This window comes from Nannobrachium achirus (assembly GCF_963921795.1).
Source record: "Nannobrachium achirus genome assembly, chromosome: 2".
NCBI classification, from domain to species: Eukaryota; Metazoa; Chordata; class Actinopteri; order Myctophiformes; family Myctophidae; genus Nannobrachium; species Nannobrachium achirus.
The window spans coordinates 78,272,321-78,291,468 of NC_137811.1; the positions used below are offsets into that span (position 1 = coordinate 78,272,321).

The 19,148-nt window shown below is 41.9% G+C and overlaps 1 protein-coding gene across 1 annotated transcript in view; it reads right to left on the bottom strand.

Moving 5' to 3' along the window:
* Positions 1 to 19,148, bottom strand: part of pi4kb (phosphatidylinositol 4-kinase, catalytic, beta) — a 65,389-nt gene that overhangs the window by 7,638 nt on the left and 38,603 nt on the right. Inside the window, exons 8-11 of the mRNA XM_080750257.1 lie at positions 10,897 to 11,020; positions 9,669 to 9,782; positions 2,262 to 2,413; positions 414 to 546 (exon numbers count right to left, since the gene is read on the bottom strand). Coding sequence (XP_080606383.1) covers positions 414 to 546; positions 2,262 to 2,413; positions 9,669 to 9,782; positions 10,897 to 11,020 — 523 coding nt within the window. The remainder of the gene's footprint in view (positions 1 to 413; positions 547 to 2,261; positions 2,414 to 9,668; positions 9,783 to 10,896; positions 11,021 to 19,148) is intronic.

Genomic DNA, 19,148 nt, shown 5'->3' on the forward strand with positions numbered 1-19,148 from the left:
CTGCAACACAACATGTTGTTAAACCTTATAGTAGATAAACATGTCTCCATCCTGGCCCCCATCACCTGGAACACAACATGTTGTTAAACCTTATAGTAGATAAACATGTCTCCATCCTGGCCCCCCATCACCTGCAACACAACACAACATGTCTAAACCCTATCCTGCATCAGCTGAAAAAAACAACACACAACATGGTTGTACACATAATAATACTATATACTAACACTACTACTAATACAGTACAATAATACATAATAATACTATATAATACTACTACTACTACTACTACTACTAATACTAACACATTAATCCTAGACAGACAGACTCACGTCCACAAACTCAGCGGTCAGTTTGAAGCTTCTAGTAATAATAATAACACATTAAGCCGACAGACAGACAGACAGACTCACGTCAACAAACTCGTTGGTCAGTTTGAAGGCTGACGTTTCGAAGCCGAGGTTCCGAGGAGAACTGGACAGAATGAAGCCAAAGTCTATGTGGATGATGTGTCCCTCACTGTCCAATAGGATGTTCCCGTTGTGCCTGGGGGCGGGGCAAAGAGACAGACACATCAACGACGTGAAATACAAATGCAGTTCATGACTTTTAAGTTGTGTTTGTCACAGAACTGTGTGCTTAAAGTGATCATCCTGAAACCCTTCTGTTTTGGTGGATTTGGCGACACCTGGGGGAGACTGGTGGTCACAGCAAGTGTGCTTTCATAGAACATATCCCAGAGTTTCCCCACAAAGCCTGCATCACCTGCTAGCACATTAAAGCTGGTGTTACAACCAGAATATTAATCAAAGAAGAGTAGAGCTGCACACTCGTAGCTGCTGGTGAAGATAACCCTGAAGAAGGCAGCTTGTCTGTCCAAAACGTTGGTCCTTTCTGTGTAATAAAAGGTTTGCATCGGCAGCTACGAGTGCGCAGATCTACTCTTCTCTGTTCTGTTGGCTGGCACCTCAGAAGGAATGGTGTGCTGTGCACTTTCTGATATTAAAACTAGAATATTACCAAACTGATCAGACAGAAAACCAGAAAAGACAGGTACCTGTCTTTTGATTGATTGATTGAAGACTTTATTGTCAGTTTGCATAGTAAAAGGTACAGTTTCATGACGGTACAGTTCACTGGTACAAGGTCTACTAAAAGGAGATCCATGAAAAGACTAAGCTTATTTCCACAGGAAACCATTAAAGTATCTCATATAACATTGAATGACAGACGAATAGAACATAGTACTATGCAGTAGATATGTAAATAAAATTAAAAATGAGAGAACAAAAAAAAAAGGAAAACAGTAATTCAAAACAAACAGTAAGTATATACAAAGAAGGGGCAGGGGAGGGTAGGGCTGGGCTAGGTTAGTTTTTTTTACCAGTTGCGAACGGCTGCTGCCTGTAAGTGGTTTTTCAGGGCAATTTTAAAGGATGCTAGTGATCCACACTCCTTTATGGCCTTCGGTAAGGCTTTCCACATTTTGGTGGTATAGCAGAAAAAAGAGTTTGACCCTTTGTTGGTTTTGACTCTGGGTTGGAAGTGATCTGAGGTGCTGACCTGTAGGACAGATCAGACTGTATAGAGTGTAATACCTGTCTTTGACCTGTAGGAGGTAGCAGATCAGACTGTATAGAGTGAAGTACCTGTCTTTGACCTGTAGGAGGTAGCAAATCAGACTGTATAGAGTGTAGTACCTGTCTTTGACCTGTAGGAGGTAGCAGATCAGACTGTATAGAGTGAAGTACCTGTCTTTGACCTGTAGGAGGTAGCAAATCAGACTGTATAGAGTGTAGTACCTGTCTTTGACCTGTAGGAGGTAGCAGATCAGACTGTATAGAGTGTAGTACCTGTCTTTGACCTGTAGGAGGTAGCAGATCAGACTGTATAGAGTGTAGTACCTGTCTTTGACCTGTAGGAGGTAGCAGATCAGACTGTATAGAGTGTAGTACCTGTCTTTGACCTGTAGGAGGTAGCAGATCAGACTGTATAGAGTGTAGTACCTGTCTTTGACCTGTAGGAGGTAGCAGATCAGACTGTATAGAGTGTAGTACCTGTCTTTGACCTGTAGGAGGTAGCAGATCAGACTGTATAGAGTGTAGTACCTGTCTTTGACCTGTAGGAGGTAGCAGATCAGACTGTATAGAGTGTAGTACCTGTCTTTGACCTGTAGGAGGTAGCAGATCAGACTGTATAGAGTGTAGTACCTGTCTTTGACCTGTAGGAGGTAGCAGATCAGACTGTATAGAGTGTAGTACCTGTCTTTGACCTGTAGGAGGTAGCAGATCAGACTGTATCCTGCACAGCTCTGGACGAAGTTCCTCTGAGCACACAGGAAGTTCTCAGTGGTGTGGGAGCCGTGTTCCTGCAGGAAGTAATCTAGCAGGGACATCTGACTCTGTTTCTTCACCTGGAGGACACAAACACACTGTTAACACTGCCCTCTAGTGGACAGGAGGTATAACACCACACTGTTAACCCTACTGTATCTACCCTACCCCTATACTATACTAACCCTACTGTATCTACCCTACCCCTATACTATACTAACCCTACTGTATCTACCCTACCCCTATACCAGGGGTCCTCAAATACAAATCTTGAAGGTCCACAAATATTTTTTTGAAACAGGCCCGGGTCCGGGGAAAAAATAAAACAATTAATATATATATATATATATATATATATATTAAAATATATTTATATTCGCTTATTTTTATTATGTCGGTCAATCTTAAATAGTAGGCTAAGATACAAAAAAGTACCAACCAGGGGTTGACACCATGGTCTCAGAGGCACTTGTCCGTCTGGAAAGTACAGGTCATGTTCTACTTGCCCTCAGTCATGGCCACTTGCCCTCATTATTGTTCATCTTACATAATTAGGGATCCCTTTCTTATTTTATTTTTTTACAATGGCTGATGTGTTTTTCTTTTTTTTTTTGTAGTAGTAGTTTGTTGATACAGTAATAACCTCGCCCACCAGGCTTCATGCAGTAATGGTCTTTTCCCGTTTCTTTCTTTATTAAAAGGGTCCTTAAATTATGACTTCACTGTCATCTGGGCTGAGGACTCCTCCAAAATCATTACTTGATTGAAGAGAAACAAACAACCCATTAAAGCAGGGAGAACAGAATGTTCAATGGAGCAGAGATATTTTGCACTAGTGCTCTGGTTTCTTTTAACAAACTGGGATAATCTTCGAATAATTTATGCTTGTGTCGCAACGTGAATATCGATATGAAAACAAGGTGTCGCGCGTCAGAGACAGGGGAGCACACACTGAACGCGGACGGCTGCGCAGCGTCGCATCGTGGTATCGATGCACGTTAAGTGCCGCACGGTAACCCAAACTGGATGCTGCGCGCTGCCACACAGCACATCCATTTCCCCCGGTGGGGAGAACCATGGGAGAACAAGTTGCAACATCCATGCAGAAAGAGAGGCAGCCGTCACGGGCCGTCGGGCCGTGGCACGTCGCGACAAACTCTGGAGATAAGATTACAATCCTGCAAACGTTTTCACGTTGATGATGTTTTGCGTGAATGAAACCCCACTGATTTATAACTAGTTGCATTGTTGGTGGCTGAAGCTACTGCTGTTGTTGCTGCTCCGAAAACATCCGTGGTCTGTAGCAACAGCCTATCAGCGCATCGTTGTCAAAGACATGACAGCCCATAATACTTTGTTGCCAGGCATCAGCCAATCAGCGCGTCGTTGTCTCTCTCTCTCTCTCTCTCTCTCTCACACACACACTCAGCGCATGCAATGAAAGTGAATGAATACGAGAAGTGGAAACAAAAACATGGAGATGTTTTTCCACTTTTTTTTGTTTTTTACTATAATTCGTCCTGGGTCCGGTAGGCGGTGCCTCGCGGTCCGGACATGGACCGCGGTCCGCCTATTGAGGACCCCTGCCCTATACTATACTAACCCTACTGTATCTACCCTACCCCTATACTATACTAACCCTACTGTATCTACCCTACCCCTATACTATACTAACCCTACTGTATCTACCCTACCCCTATACTATACTAACCCTACTGTATCTACCCTACCCCTATACTATACTAACCCTAACCCATCTGACTCTGTTTCTTCACCTGAAAGACACAAACACACTGTTAAGGTGCATGCGCGCGCACGCGTGTGTGTGTGTGTGTGTGTGTGTGTGTGTGTGTGTGTGCACGTTAGGGCATTCACCGAATATTCGAATATTCGGATATCAAAGTAACTATTCGACGTTGTTCACCGAAGTCAAATCTTCGCTTATTTTTATTGTTTTCTCTTTAAAAAATATATAGTTTATAAAGCTTGGCTAGATAGGAAGTCATACGAATGAGTTGTCAATGCCCCTGGTGGATGAATGTGTTAATGCTCTATACCAGGGGTTCTCAAACCTTTTTAGGCCGTGACCCCCCAAATAAACACATTTGAACTGGGGACCCCCACCCTGACAAGCACTTGGAATTGTAGGTATTACATTTAATGTGACTCGGTTCCACAGATAAATATTGTGAAAATAGCAGATCTACATGCTCACAATGCCTCGCAACGCAAGGCGTTGTGAGCATGTAGATCTGCTATTTTCACAATGTTCGCCTCTTGCTTACTTAATATATGATAGTTTGACCAGTCCTGTTGAATATTCCACTATTCGAATACTTTGAGGTTGAATAATTTGAATACTAAAAATCACTCTTCGTGAATGCCCTAGTGCACGTGTGCATGCACATGCGCATGCCTGCGTGCAACTCTAGATTATTCTATTGATTACATTACATCAAATATTATTACCCGGCTTGTTTGAATGCTTGATTCTGATTGGTCAATTGCTGAAATCAGCGGTCTGTTATTTCTGCATAACAGACCTCTGCTAATCAAAGACTCAGAACACCTGCTGCAGTCAAGCTGCACTGTGTGAATATTGTGCTGTATTCAACATGTCAGCCATGTAAGCAAACACACAGCGACATTTACAACTAAACGTTGCTCTCTAGAATGTTTTTGAGCGGTGGTCACAACGCTCCTATACGTGGCCGTGTGTGTCCCACTGAGCACGCCGTCTAAAAGTGGTCTAATAGACGTATAGATTTGAAAGTTTTTTAGTTGTCTAAACTTAGACTAGACGACTAATAGACTTCTAATAGTCGTCTAAATGTAGACGGTCTATATTTAGACGACTATTAGAAGTCTATTAGTCGTCTAGTCTAAGTTTAGACAACTAAAAAACTTTCAAATCTATACGTCTATTAGACCACTTTTAGACGGCGTGCTCAGTGGGGTGGGTCTGTCTGTCTGTCTGTCTGCGTGTCTGTCTGTCTGTCTGTCTGTCTGTAGCCTGCAGTAACCTTTTCTGACCACACGTTAAGGGAGGGGCGCTGTTGTTCAGGCCAGGCCAGACCAGGCACACACACACACACACACACACACACACACACACACACACACACACACACACACACACACACACAGGGGGGAAGGGGGGGGGGGGGGGGGGGGGGAACCACCGCTCAGTTCACACGGGTGTGATTTTAAAAACATTTTAAACGAGAAATAGACGACGTGGTTTCAGAAAATGGATTCTATCTGATCAGCACTTCCTTGTTTTCCAAGGCGACAGTGTTGCGCTGGGGGGACGCCCAGCGCAACACTCCAGCCGTCTGTAAACAAGGAAATACTTTGTTAGGGCCCGAGCACACACAGTGTGTGAGGACCCTATTGTATTTGCAAAGATTATTATTCTTCCGCCGAATGAATCGTGTTTTTGAGCCGCAAAACGTACTCCAAAAGTTGCGCAACTTTACACACACATCACAAGTGGCGAAAAATTTCGTATTTAAAAAAAATCAAAAGGGTGCGTGGCCTAATGGCTCAATAGCGCCCCCTACAAAACTTCGTGCCTCAAGCCCCACCATACGGTTTCACCTACACGTACGAAAATCGCTACACACCTGTATCATGTCCGGACTCACAAAAAAGTCTCTTGGCGCCACTTCCGAAACAAAACAGGAAGTCAGCCATTTTGACTAATTAGTGGCGTTTTGGTGTATTTTTGGCCGTTTTCACGCGTCGCACTTTAACGAACTCCTCCTAGGGGGTTAATCGGATCACCTTCAAGTTCGCTCGGCATACTCAAGACACCTTAACGATGAAAAGTTGTGCGAATCGTGAGTTTTCGTAAAACGGCGTGCCCGTGGCGAAGGGTCAAACTTCCTTCACCAAACAGGAAGTGCCCCCTCTTCTGATTGGTCCATACTTGATTGTTCCTTTTTTTGGCTGTTACTCATCAACCGTTTATCGTACAGAGTTGTGGCTGGTATCATATGACTTGACTAAGTGTCCTTCACCTTAATTGGTTTAACTAAGCCCCGCCCCCTCTTCTGATTGGCCGAAACTTGATTGTTCCTTTTTTGGCTGTTACTCATCAACCGTTTATCGTACAGAGTTGTGGCTGGTATCATATGACTTGATTAAGAGTCCTTAAAGGAGTAGTTCACCCCCAAAATGACCTTTTTTCTATTGATTAGTCATGCCATGGAGACTAGAGTTCAATAATATTTTTTGGTTTTAGTCACATTCCTAAGACAAAAATTTGATTCGAGTAAATTTACCCCCATTGATTCCGGATGGTGACCCGTTTCGAAACGGGTCACCATCCGGAACGAATGGGGGTAAATGTATTGTTATCAAATTTTTGTCTTAGGAATGCAACAAAAAACAAAAATATTATTGAACTCTAGTCTCCATGGCATGACTAATCAATAGAAAAAAAAGGAATTTTGGGGGTGAACTACTCCTTTAACCTTAATTGACGCTTCCTTCGCCAAACAGGAAGTGCCCTTCACCAAACAGGAAGTGCCTCTATAACTCATGAACCGTTTGTCGTACAGCCTCGCGGCTGGTGTCATAATTTTTTTTTTCTCAAAATTTTTTTTTTCTCAAAAATTTTTTTTTTCTCAAATTTTTTTTTTCTCAAATTTTTTTTTCCTCAAAATTTTTTTTTTCTTAACCCTCTAAGGCCCACGGTTGTAATATTACAACGTTTGTATTTTATCCAAAAAAAGGTTTAAATCATTTTATTTTAGCTCCACCTACCACCTAAACACCACCATTGGATTCTATTGTTTAGTATTACAATGCCATTGGCCACAATATTTGCATATAAATACCCCCCACAGGGGCTGACATTCACACCCGCCACACCCGCTGAAATTCCAGAGTTTTGACAAACAACATCTCACTTTTTCATGGAAGCTATACCTCACAAAAACATAAGTAAAATGCCTGTACTATTTTTTTTGGTGATCATTAGAATGTCTAGAACATGTACATATGTTATTATTGTGAAAAATATCCCCCATATGTAAATTAGAGCATGATTTATGATTTTTGATTTATGGCTATAAAATCTTACAAAAACATTTTTTTTTAAAAACATTACATTTTCCTCTTAACTCATTTAGTGCCACCCCTTTCACCACTAGAGGGCGCCCAGTGGCCAGAGAAAATCCCATAGAGATATGCAGAAGCCCTGCAGCCATGACTTGCCTGAACACTTTCCTTTGTGCATGACTGCATGTACAGGAAGAGGATGAAGTTAGCTTGAAGTTAGCTATTGGCTACCAAGCATTTTAGAAGCCTTATTTTCGTCAACTTAGCCATGATTAAACCTTGCACACCTCATGCATGGGAAAAAAACAGAGAAGAATGAGCTCTGAAAAATCCAATGCAATCCAGAGTGGATTTGTGCAGTTTGTTCACAGCTTTCAAACAAAAAAATCCGATTGGAAATCCGTTCAGGCATTCTTGAGATAATCGCCCTTATGTTTTACATGTAATGTAAACAAAAATGGCTGCCCTGTATGTTAGATGGGGTTGTATGGGGGTGGAACATGCAAAATCGCGATTGAAATCATGTTCACCAGATTTGATGGGGTCAAAAAAAAAAAAAAAAAAAAATCAAAAAAAATTTTTTCAAATTTTTTTTTTTTTTTTTTTTTTTTTTTTTTTTTTATCCCGAACTTGTTCGGGATAGGCACCCTGTGATACGATCATATATCCCGAACTAATTCGGGATAGGCACTCAATGAGTTAATAGGACTCCTACAACACCATCTGATTTTTTTCAATTTTTTATTTCAAGTATTTCTTAATGCGGGCCTTAGAGGGTTAAAATGTTTTTTTTCTCAAAAAAAAATTTTTCTCAAAAAATTTTTTTTCTCAAATTTTTTTTTTCCTCAAATTTTTTTTTTTCTCAAAAATTTTTTTTTTCTCAAATTTTTTTTTCTCAAATTTTTTTTTCTCAAATTCTTTTTTTCTCAAAAAATTTTTTTCTCAAATTTTTTTTCTCAAAAACTTTTTTTCTCAAATTTTTTTTTCTCAAATTTTTTTTTGAGAAAAACTTTAAACTATCATTAGAGTGCGACCCGTGATAACGGCCAAAAATGCGCCAAAACGCCACTAATTAGTCGAAATGGCTGACTTCCTGTTTGGTTTCTGATTGGCTGCTGGCCTTGTGACGTGGGTAGAGCTGCGAGGGCCCGGTCATCGCTGCTTGCAGCTTTAATTTTGTTTTTAGTTTTGAGTCAAATTATTAATTGTATTTAGTAGCCAGGTAATAAGCGGGATAAAGACTGGTTGTCCATACAGTATAGAACCTCAGGCTGTCAGTCTGTTATGTATGGAGAAACACCGTCTTCATCCCTTACATCTGATCAACAAAACAAAACTTTTTCTTTTTGGAGCGGTGAAAGCGCTCCCAATAGACAGGTATGTCTGTGGCTGGCTGGCTATGTGGCTGGCTGGCTGGCTGGCTGGCTGGCTGGCTGGGTATGTCTGTAGCCTGGCAATACCTTGAGTGGCCACACAAGTTAAAGGAGGGGCGCTGTTGTGCAGGCACAAACACACACACACACACACACACACACACACACACACACACACACACACACACACACACACACACACAGATTCACCGCTCCACTTCGAACCGAGGTTTGATTTTTTTTATCAACGTCAATGCAAAAAATACCAAGGATAGCTCATAGCTGATGATATATGGCAAGGTGATATCAGCTATTTTCTGTATTTCTATTATCACTTATTTCTTATAACCAATGATCGATTTACTATACTATTTACATCTGTGTGTGTGTGTGTGTGTGTGTGTGTGTGTGTGTGTGTGTGTGTGTGTGTGTGTGTGTGCGTGCACTAACCTGGTGTATAGACACAGCAGTGTGTGTGTGTGTGTGTGCGTGCACTAACCTGGTGTATGGACACAGCGTTAACAACAGGTTCTATCATTCCACTGTGTGTGTGTGTGTGTGTGCGTGCACTAACCTGGTGTATAGACACAGCAGTGTGTGTGTGTGTGTGCGTGCACTAACCTGGTGTATGGACACAGCGTTAACATGTGTGTGTGTGTGTGCGTGCACTAACCTGGTGTATAGACACAGCAGTGTGTGTGTGTGTGTGCGTGCACTAACCTGGTGTATAGACACAGCATTAACTACAGGTTCTATCATTCCACTGTGTGTGTGTGTGTGCGTGCACTAACCTGGTGTATAGACACAGCATTGTGTGTGTGTGTGTGTGTGTGTGCGTGCACTAACCTGGTGTATAGACACAGCAGTGTGTGTGTGTGTGTGTGCGTGCACTAACCTGGTGTATAGACACAGCATTAACAACAGGTTCTATCATTCCACTGTCTGAAGACAACACCAGGATCTTGTAGGGTTTGATCCACAGAGGAAGCCTCTCCTGCTGCCAGATGCTCTGAGAAGAAACATCATGGATTTATTCAGAGAAACACTGGAGTAGGATTAAGTTCATATGTGTACTCAGTCCTGCTCTTGATACTAGGGATGGGACGATAAGCCATATTATCGTTTATCGTGATAAAAAACAAGATAATCAAGATAATCGTATCGTGGAGATTGACATTCATGGTGAAATCGTCCTCCGTCATGCACTGGGATCAATTCACCTTTTATTTGCTGAACAGCATATCCGGTACCATTTAAACCCTCTATTGGTAAAACGTACTAATAATAATATACATACTTGTTTTTTTCACTCTCTACCAAATCTTAGCCGATCTACAAGCTCACAACAATAATCACAATAATCGTGATATGACATTTTCATATTGTCCCAACCAGTTTCCTGGAAACGGTTCCTGGATGTAGAACCTGGTTCCTCCGGTTCTGTAGAACCTGGTTCCTCCAGTTCTGTAGAACCTGGTTCCTCCGGTTCTGTAGAACCTGGTTCCTCCGGTTCTGGATCCCATCCCTCGCAGTACATGATGTAATAGTTGTGTATGAAGTGTATATCATTAGTAGGCCTACTAATGATATACACTATACTGGTCCCCGACTAAGGATTTGTATAGTCCAACCTGCTTGGCAGAATATTGCCTATCGTCGATTGGCAGTCGTTTTCAGCATAACATAAAGATAATAGAGAAAAATAGAGAATCTTTCTATTTTGGCTGTGGTGGGTTCTTAATGTCTGAATTAACATATACTTGCTTGGTTTCTCCCACATAAATCATGATATATATACCCTATTTTTTCTTTTCTAACTTTAGGACTAGGGCTGTACCTGCAGCTGTTGGAGGACCTGGTAGACTAGGAGGACCTGGTGGACTAGGTTCTATGACTAGAAGGACCTGGTAGGACTAGGTTCTATGACTAGAAGGACCTGGTAGGACTAGGTTCTAGGACTAGAAGGACCTGGTAGGACTAGGTTCTAAAGGACCTGGTAGGACTAGGTTCTAGGACTAGGAGACCTGGTAGACTAGGGTGAGGACTAGGTTCTGTACCTGCAGCTGTTGGAGGACCTGGTAGGACTAGGAGGACTAGGAGACCTGGTGGACTAGGTTTAGTACCTGCAGTTGTTGTAGGACTTGGTAGGCCAGTAGTTCTTGTCTCAGGTCGTCTCCACATTTAACGATGACAGAGAGCAGCCTCCAGGTTGGCATGTGACCGTAAGGAGAACCTTCTCTGATCCTCCTGTAACCATACCACCACACAATACTGTTACTGTTACAATACTAACCCTAACCCTGTTACAACACTACTCTAATCCATGTGACCGTAAGGAGAACCTTCTCTGATCCTCCTGTAACCATTATAACACCACAATACTGTTACAATACTACTGATAACACCACACCATGTGACCGTAGGGAGAGCCTTCTCTGATCCTCCTGTAACCATACCATACCATACCACACCACATACACTGTTACAACACTAACCCTAACCCTGTTACAATACTACTCTAAACCATGTGACCGTAGGGAGAACCTTCTCTGATCCTCCTGTTAACATACCATACCATACCATACACACTGTTACAATACTACTGATAACACCACACCATGTGACCGTAGGGAGAACCTTCTCTGATCCTCCTGTAACCATATACAATACTGTTACAATACTACTGATAACACCACACCATGTGACCGTAGGGAGAGCCTTCTCTGATCCTCCTGTAACCATATACAATACTGTTACAATACTACTGATAACACCACACCATGTGACCGTAAGGAGAGCCTTCTCTGATCCTCCTGTAACCATATACAATACTGTTACAATACTACTGATAACACCACACCATGTGACCGTAGGGAGAACCTTCTCTGATCCTCCTGTAACCATACCATACCACACCACATACACTGTTACAATACTAACCCTAACCCTGTTACAACACTACTCTAACCCATGTGACCGTAGGGAGAACCTTCTCTGATCCTCCTGTAACCATACCACCACACAATACTGTTACAATACTACTGATAACACCACACCATGTGACCGTAGGGAGAACCTTCTCTGATCCTCCTGTAACCATACCATACCACATACTACTGTTACAATACTACTGATAACACCACACCATGTGACCGTAGGGAGAACCTTCTCTGATCCTCCTGTAACCATACCATACACTACTGTTACAATACTACCATGTGACCGTAAGGAGAACCTTCTCTGATCCTCCTGTTAGGGTAACACCACACTGTTATAACACCACATACACTACTGTTACAACATGTGACCGTAGGGAGAACCTTCTCTGATCCTCCTGTAACCATACCACCACACAATACTGTTACAATACTACTGATACAACACTACTCTAAACCATGTGACCGTAGGGAGAGCCTTCTCTGATCCTCCTGTAACCATACCACACAATACTGTTACAACATGTGACCGTAGGGAGAGCCTTCTCTGATCCTCCTGTAACCATACCACACAATACTGTTACAATACTACTGATAACACCACACCATATACAATACTGTTACAATACTACCATGTGACCGTAGGGAGAACCTTCTCTGATCCTCCTGTTAGGGTAACACCACACTGTTATAACACCACATACACTACTGTTACAACATGTGACCGTAGGGAGAACCTTCTCTGATCCTCCTGTTAACACCATGATAACACCACACAATACTGTTACAACACTACTCTAACCCATGTGACCGTAGGGAGAACCTTCTCTGATCCTCCTGTTAACATACCATACCATACCATACCATACCATACCATACCACATACACTGTTACAACATGTGACCGTAGGGAGAACCTTCTCTGATCCTCCTGTAACCACATAACACCATACTACTGTTACTGTTACTGTTACAATACTACTGATAACACCACACCATGTGACCGTAGGGAGAACCTTCTCTGATCCTCCTGTAACCACATAACACCATACTACTGTTACTGTTACTGTTACAATACTACTGATAACACCACACCATGTGACCGTAGGGAGAACCTTCTCTGATCCTCCTGTTAACATACCATACCATACCATACCACATACACTGTTACAACATGTGACCGTAAGGAGAACCTTCTCTGATCCTCCTGTTAGGATAACACCACACATACACTACTGTTACAATACTACTGATAACACCACACCATGTGACCGTAGGGAGAGCCTTCTCTGATCCTCCTGTAACCATACCATACCACACCACATACACTGTTACAATACTACTGTTACAACACTACTCTAACCCATGTGACCGTAGGGAGAACCTTCTCTGATCCTCCTGTAACCATACCACCACACTACTGTTACAATACTACTGATAACACCACACCATGTGACCGTAGGGAGAACCTTCTCTGATCCTCCTGTTAGGGTAACACCACACTGTTATAACACCACATACACTACTGTTACAACATGTGACCGTAAGGAGAACCTTCTCTGATCCTCCTGTAACCACCATGATACCACCACACCACACTGTTACAATACTACTGATAACACCACACCATGTGACCGTAGGGAGAACCTTCTCTGATCCTCCTGTAACCATATACAATACTGTTACAATACTACTGATAACACCACACCATGTGACCGTAGGGAGAACCTTCTCTGATCCTCCTGTTAACACATAACCCCATACTACTGTTACTGTTACTGTTACAATACTAACCCTAACCCTGTTACAACACTACTCTAATCCATGTGACCGTAAGGAGAGCCTTCTCTGATCCTCCTGTAACCATTATAACACCATACTGTTACAATACTACTGATAACACCACACCATGTGACCGTAAGGAGAACCTTCTCTGATCCTCCTGTAAACACCATGATAACACCACACTGTTACAATACTACTGATAACACCACACCATGTGACCGTAGGGAGAACCTTCTCTGATCCTCCTGTTAGGGGAACACCACACTGTTATAACACCACATACACTACTGTTACAACATGTGACCGTAGGGAGAGCCTTCTCTGATCCTCCTGTAACCATATACAATACTGTTACAATACTACTGATAACACCACACCATGTGACCGTAAGGAGAACCTTCTCTGATCCTCCTGTAACCACCATGATAACACCACACTGTTACAATACTACTGATAACACCACACCATGTGACCGTAAGGAGAGCCTTCTCTGATCCTCCTGTAACCATTATAACACCACACTACTGTTACAATACTACCATGTAACCGTAGGGAGAGCCTTCTCTGATCCTCCTGTAACCATTATAACACCACACTACTGTTACAATACTACCATGTGACCGTAGGGAGAACCTTCTCTGATCCTCCTGTAACCATATACAATACTGTTACAATACTACCATGTGACCGTAGGGAGAGCCTTCTCTGATCCTCCTGTAACCATATACAATACTGTTACAATACTACCATGTGACCGTAGGGAGAGCCTTCTCTGATCCTCCTGTAAACATATACAATACTGTTACAATACTACCATGTGACCGTAGGGAGAACCTTCTCTGATCCTCCTGTAACCATATACAATACTGTTACAATACTACCATGTGACCGTAGGGAGAGCCTTCTCTGATCCTCCTGTAACCATATACAATACTGTTACAATACTACCATGTGACCGTAGGGAGAGCCTTCTCTGATCCTCCTGTAACCATATACAATACTGTTACAATACTACCATGTGACCGTAGGGAGAGCCTTCTCTGATCCTCCTGTAACCATATACAATACTGTTACAATACTACCATGTGACCGTAGGGAGAGCCTTCTCTGATCCTCCTGTAACCATATACAATACTGTTACAATACTACCATGTGACCGTAGGGAGAGCCTTCTCTGATCCTCCTGTAACCATATACAATACTGTTACAATACTACCATGTGACCGTAGGGAGAACCTTCTCTGATCCTCCTGTAACCATATACAATACTGTTACAATACTACCATGTGACCGTAGGGAGAACCTTCTCTGATCCTCCTGTAACCATACCATACCACACCACATACACTGTTACAATACTACTGTTACAACCAGGCCTAGAATTTCGTCAGTTTAGGGGCAAGGCCAATTGGCCTTTGGTGTTGTAAAATTTTTGAGGGCACAAAGGCCAAGTGCCAGGGCAGGAAGGCCATCATTAAAACAATGATTTTAAGTCCACGCCACAGTCATAGTTAATTTAGCTTAAACGTTAATGTTTAATGTAATACCTTTCAATTAAATAAATATCAAGAACCTGTTTATTTCTGTTTTGCCATGTGCAGTGGTGTAAAGTAACTAAGTACATTTACTTAAGTATTGTACTTAATTGTTTATTAATAAACAATTAATTAATTAAACAAATGAGTATTTCTAACACTTACTTCTACTCCACTACATCTCGGATCCAAATATTGTACTTTTACTCCACTACAATTATTTGAAATCTTTAGTTACCAGTTACTTTGCATATATAAATTATAATAATATTAAACATACATGAACCACTTTAGCCCTATTTAGGCTATTTGAAAATAATCAAGCTTGTAGAAAAAATAGCAGATCTACAAGCTCAAGATGTGTTGCATAACTATGCATTGTGAGATTGGGATCAGATTGAGGATCTGATCCTCCTGTTAACACCATGATAACACCACACAATACTGTTACAATACTACCATGTGACCGTAGGGAGAGCCTTCTCTGATCCTCCTGTTAACACCATGATAACACCACACAATACTGTTACAATACTACCATGTGACCGTAGGGAGAGCCTTCTCTGATCCTCCTGTTAACATACCATACCATACCACACCACATACACTGTTACAATACTAACCCTAACCCTGTTACAATACTACTCTAATCCATGTGACCGTAAGGAGAACCTTCTCTGATCCTCCTGTTAACACCATGATAACACCACACTGTTACAATACTACTGATAACACCACACCATGTGACCGTAGGGAGAACCTTCTCTGATCCTCCTGTTAACACATACAATACTGTTACAATACTACTGATAACACCACACCATGTGACCGTAGGGAGAACCTTCTCTGATCCTCCTGTAACCATATACAATACTGTTACAATACTACTGATAACACCACACCATGTGACCGTAGGGAGAGCCTTCTCTGATCCTCCTGTAACCATTATAACACCACACTACTGTTACAATACTACTGATAACACCACACCATGTGACCGTAGGGAGAGCCTTCTCTGATCCTCCTGTTAACACATACAATACTGTTACAATACTACTGATAACACCACACCATGTGACCGTAGGGAGAACCTTCTCTGATCCTCCTGTAACCATATACAATACTGTTACAATACTACTGATAACACCACACCATGTGACCGTAGGGAGAGCCTTCTCTGATCCTCCTGTTAACACCATGATAACACCACACAATACTGTTACAATACTACCATGTGACCGTAGGGAGAGCCTTCTCTGATCCTCCTGTTAACATACCATACCATACCACACCACATACACTGTTACAATACTAACCCTAACCATGTTACAATACTACTCTAATCCATGTGACCGTAGGGAGAACCTTCTCTGATCCTCCTGTAACCATTATAACACCATACTGTTACAATACTACTCTAACCCATGTGACCGTAGGGAGAACCTTCTCTGATCCTCCTGTTAACATACCATACCATACCATACCATACCACATACACTGTTACAACCTTCTCTGATCCTCCTGTAACCATATACAATACTGTTACAATACTACTGATAACACCACACCATGTGACCGTAGGGAGAACCTTCTCTGATCCTCCTGTAACCATTATAACACCACACTACTGTTACAATACTACTGATAACACCACACCATGTGACCGTAGGGAGAACCTTCTCTGATCCTCCTGTAAACACCATGATAACACCACACAATACTGTTACAATACTACCATGTGACCGTAGGGAGAGCCTTCTCTGATCCTCCTGTAACCATATACAATACTGTTACAATACTACTGATAACACCACACCATGTGACCGTAGGGAGAACCTTCTCTGATCCTCCTGTAAACACCATGATAACACCACACAATACTGTTACAATACTACCATGTGACCGTAGAGAGAACCTTCTCTGATCCTCCTGTTAGGATAACACCACACATACACTACTGTTACAATACTACTGATAACACCACACCATGTGACCGTAGGGAGAACCTTCTCTGATCCTCCTGTTAACATACCATACCATACCACACCACATACACTGTTACAATACTACTGTTACAACACTACTCTAACCCATGTGACCGTAGGGAGAGCCTTCTCTGATCCTCCTGTAACCATTATAACACCATACTGTTACAATACTACTCTAAACCATGTGACCGTAGGGAGAACCTTCTCTGATCCTCCTGTTAACACCATGATAACACCACACAATACTGTTACAATACTACCATGTGACCGTAGGGAGAACCTTCTCTGATCCTCCTGTTAACATACCATACCACATACTACTGTTACAATACTACTGATAACACCACACCATGTGACCGTAGGGAGAGCCTTCTCTGATCCTCCTGTTAGGATAACACCACACTGTTACAATACTACTGATAACACCACACTGTTACAATACTACTGATAACACCACACCACATACTACTGTTACTACACTACTCTAAACCATGTGACCGTAGGGAGAGCCTTCTCTGATCCTCCTGTTAGGATAACACCACACTGTTACAATACTACTGATAACACCACACCACATACTACTGTTACTACACTACTCTAAACCATGTGACCGTAGGGAGAGCCTTCTCTGATCCTCCTGTAACCATACCATACCACATACTACTGTTACTGTTACAATACTAACCCTAACCCTGTTACAACACTACTCTAACCCATGTGACCGTAGGGAGAACCTTCTCTGATCCTCCTGTTAGGGTAACACCACACCACAATACTGTTACAATACTACTGATAACACCACACACTGTTACTACTGTTACTGTTACAATACTAACCCTAACCCTGTTACAATACTACTCTAACCCATGTGACCGTAGGGAGAACCTTCTCTGATCCTCCTGTTAGGATAACACCACACCACAATACTGTTACAATACTACTGATAACACCACATACTGTTACTACTGTTACTACTGATAACACCACACCACATACTACTGTTACTACTGATAACACCACACCACATACTACTGTTACTACTGATAACACCACACCACAATACTGTTACAATACTACTGATAACACCACATACTACTGTTACTACTGATAACACCACACCACAATACTGTTACAATACTACTGATAACACCACATACTGTTACTACTGTTACTACTGATAACACCACACCACATACTACTGTTACTACTGATAACACCACACCACATACTACTGTTACTACTGATAACACCACACCACAATACTGTTACAATACTACTGATAACACCACATACTACTGTTACTACTGATAACACCACACCACAATACTGTTACAATACTACTGATAACACCACATACTGTTACTACTGTTACTACTGATAACACCACACCACACTACTGTTACAACACTACTCTAACCCATGTGACCGTAGGGAGAGCCTTCTCTGATCCTCCTGTTAGGATAACACCACACCACATACTACTGTTACTACTGATAACACCACACCACAATACTGTTACAATACTACTGATAACACCACATACTACTGTTACTACTGATAACACCACACCACAATACTGTTACAATACTACTGATAACACCACATACTGTTACTACTGTTACTACTGATAACACCACACCACACTACTGTTACAACACTACTCTAAACCATGTGACCGTAGGGAGAGCCTTCTCTGATCCTCCTGTTAGGATAACATCACACCACAATACTGTTACAATACTACTGATAACACCGCATACTACTGTTACTACTGATAACACCACATACTACTGTTACAATACTACTGATAACACCACACTGTTACAATACTACTGATAACACCTAACCCTAACCCTAACCGTAGGGAGAGCCTTCTCTGATCCTCCTGTTAGGATAACGCCATACTACTGTACTGATAACACCACACCACAATACTGTTACAATACTACTGATAACACCACACCACAATACTGTTACAATACTACTGATAACACCACACCACAATACTGTTACAATACTACTGATAACACCACACCACAATACTGTTACAATACTACTGATAACACCACACACTGTTACAATACTACTGATAACACCACATACTACTGTTACTACTGATAACACCACACCAC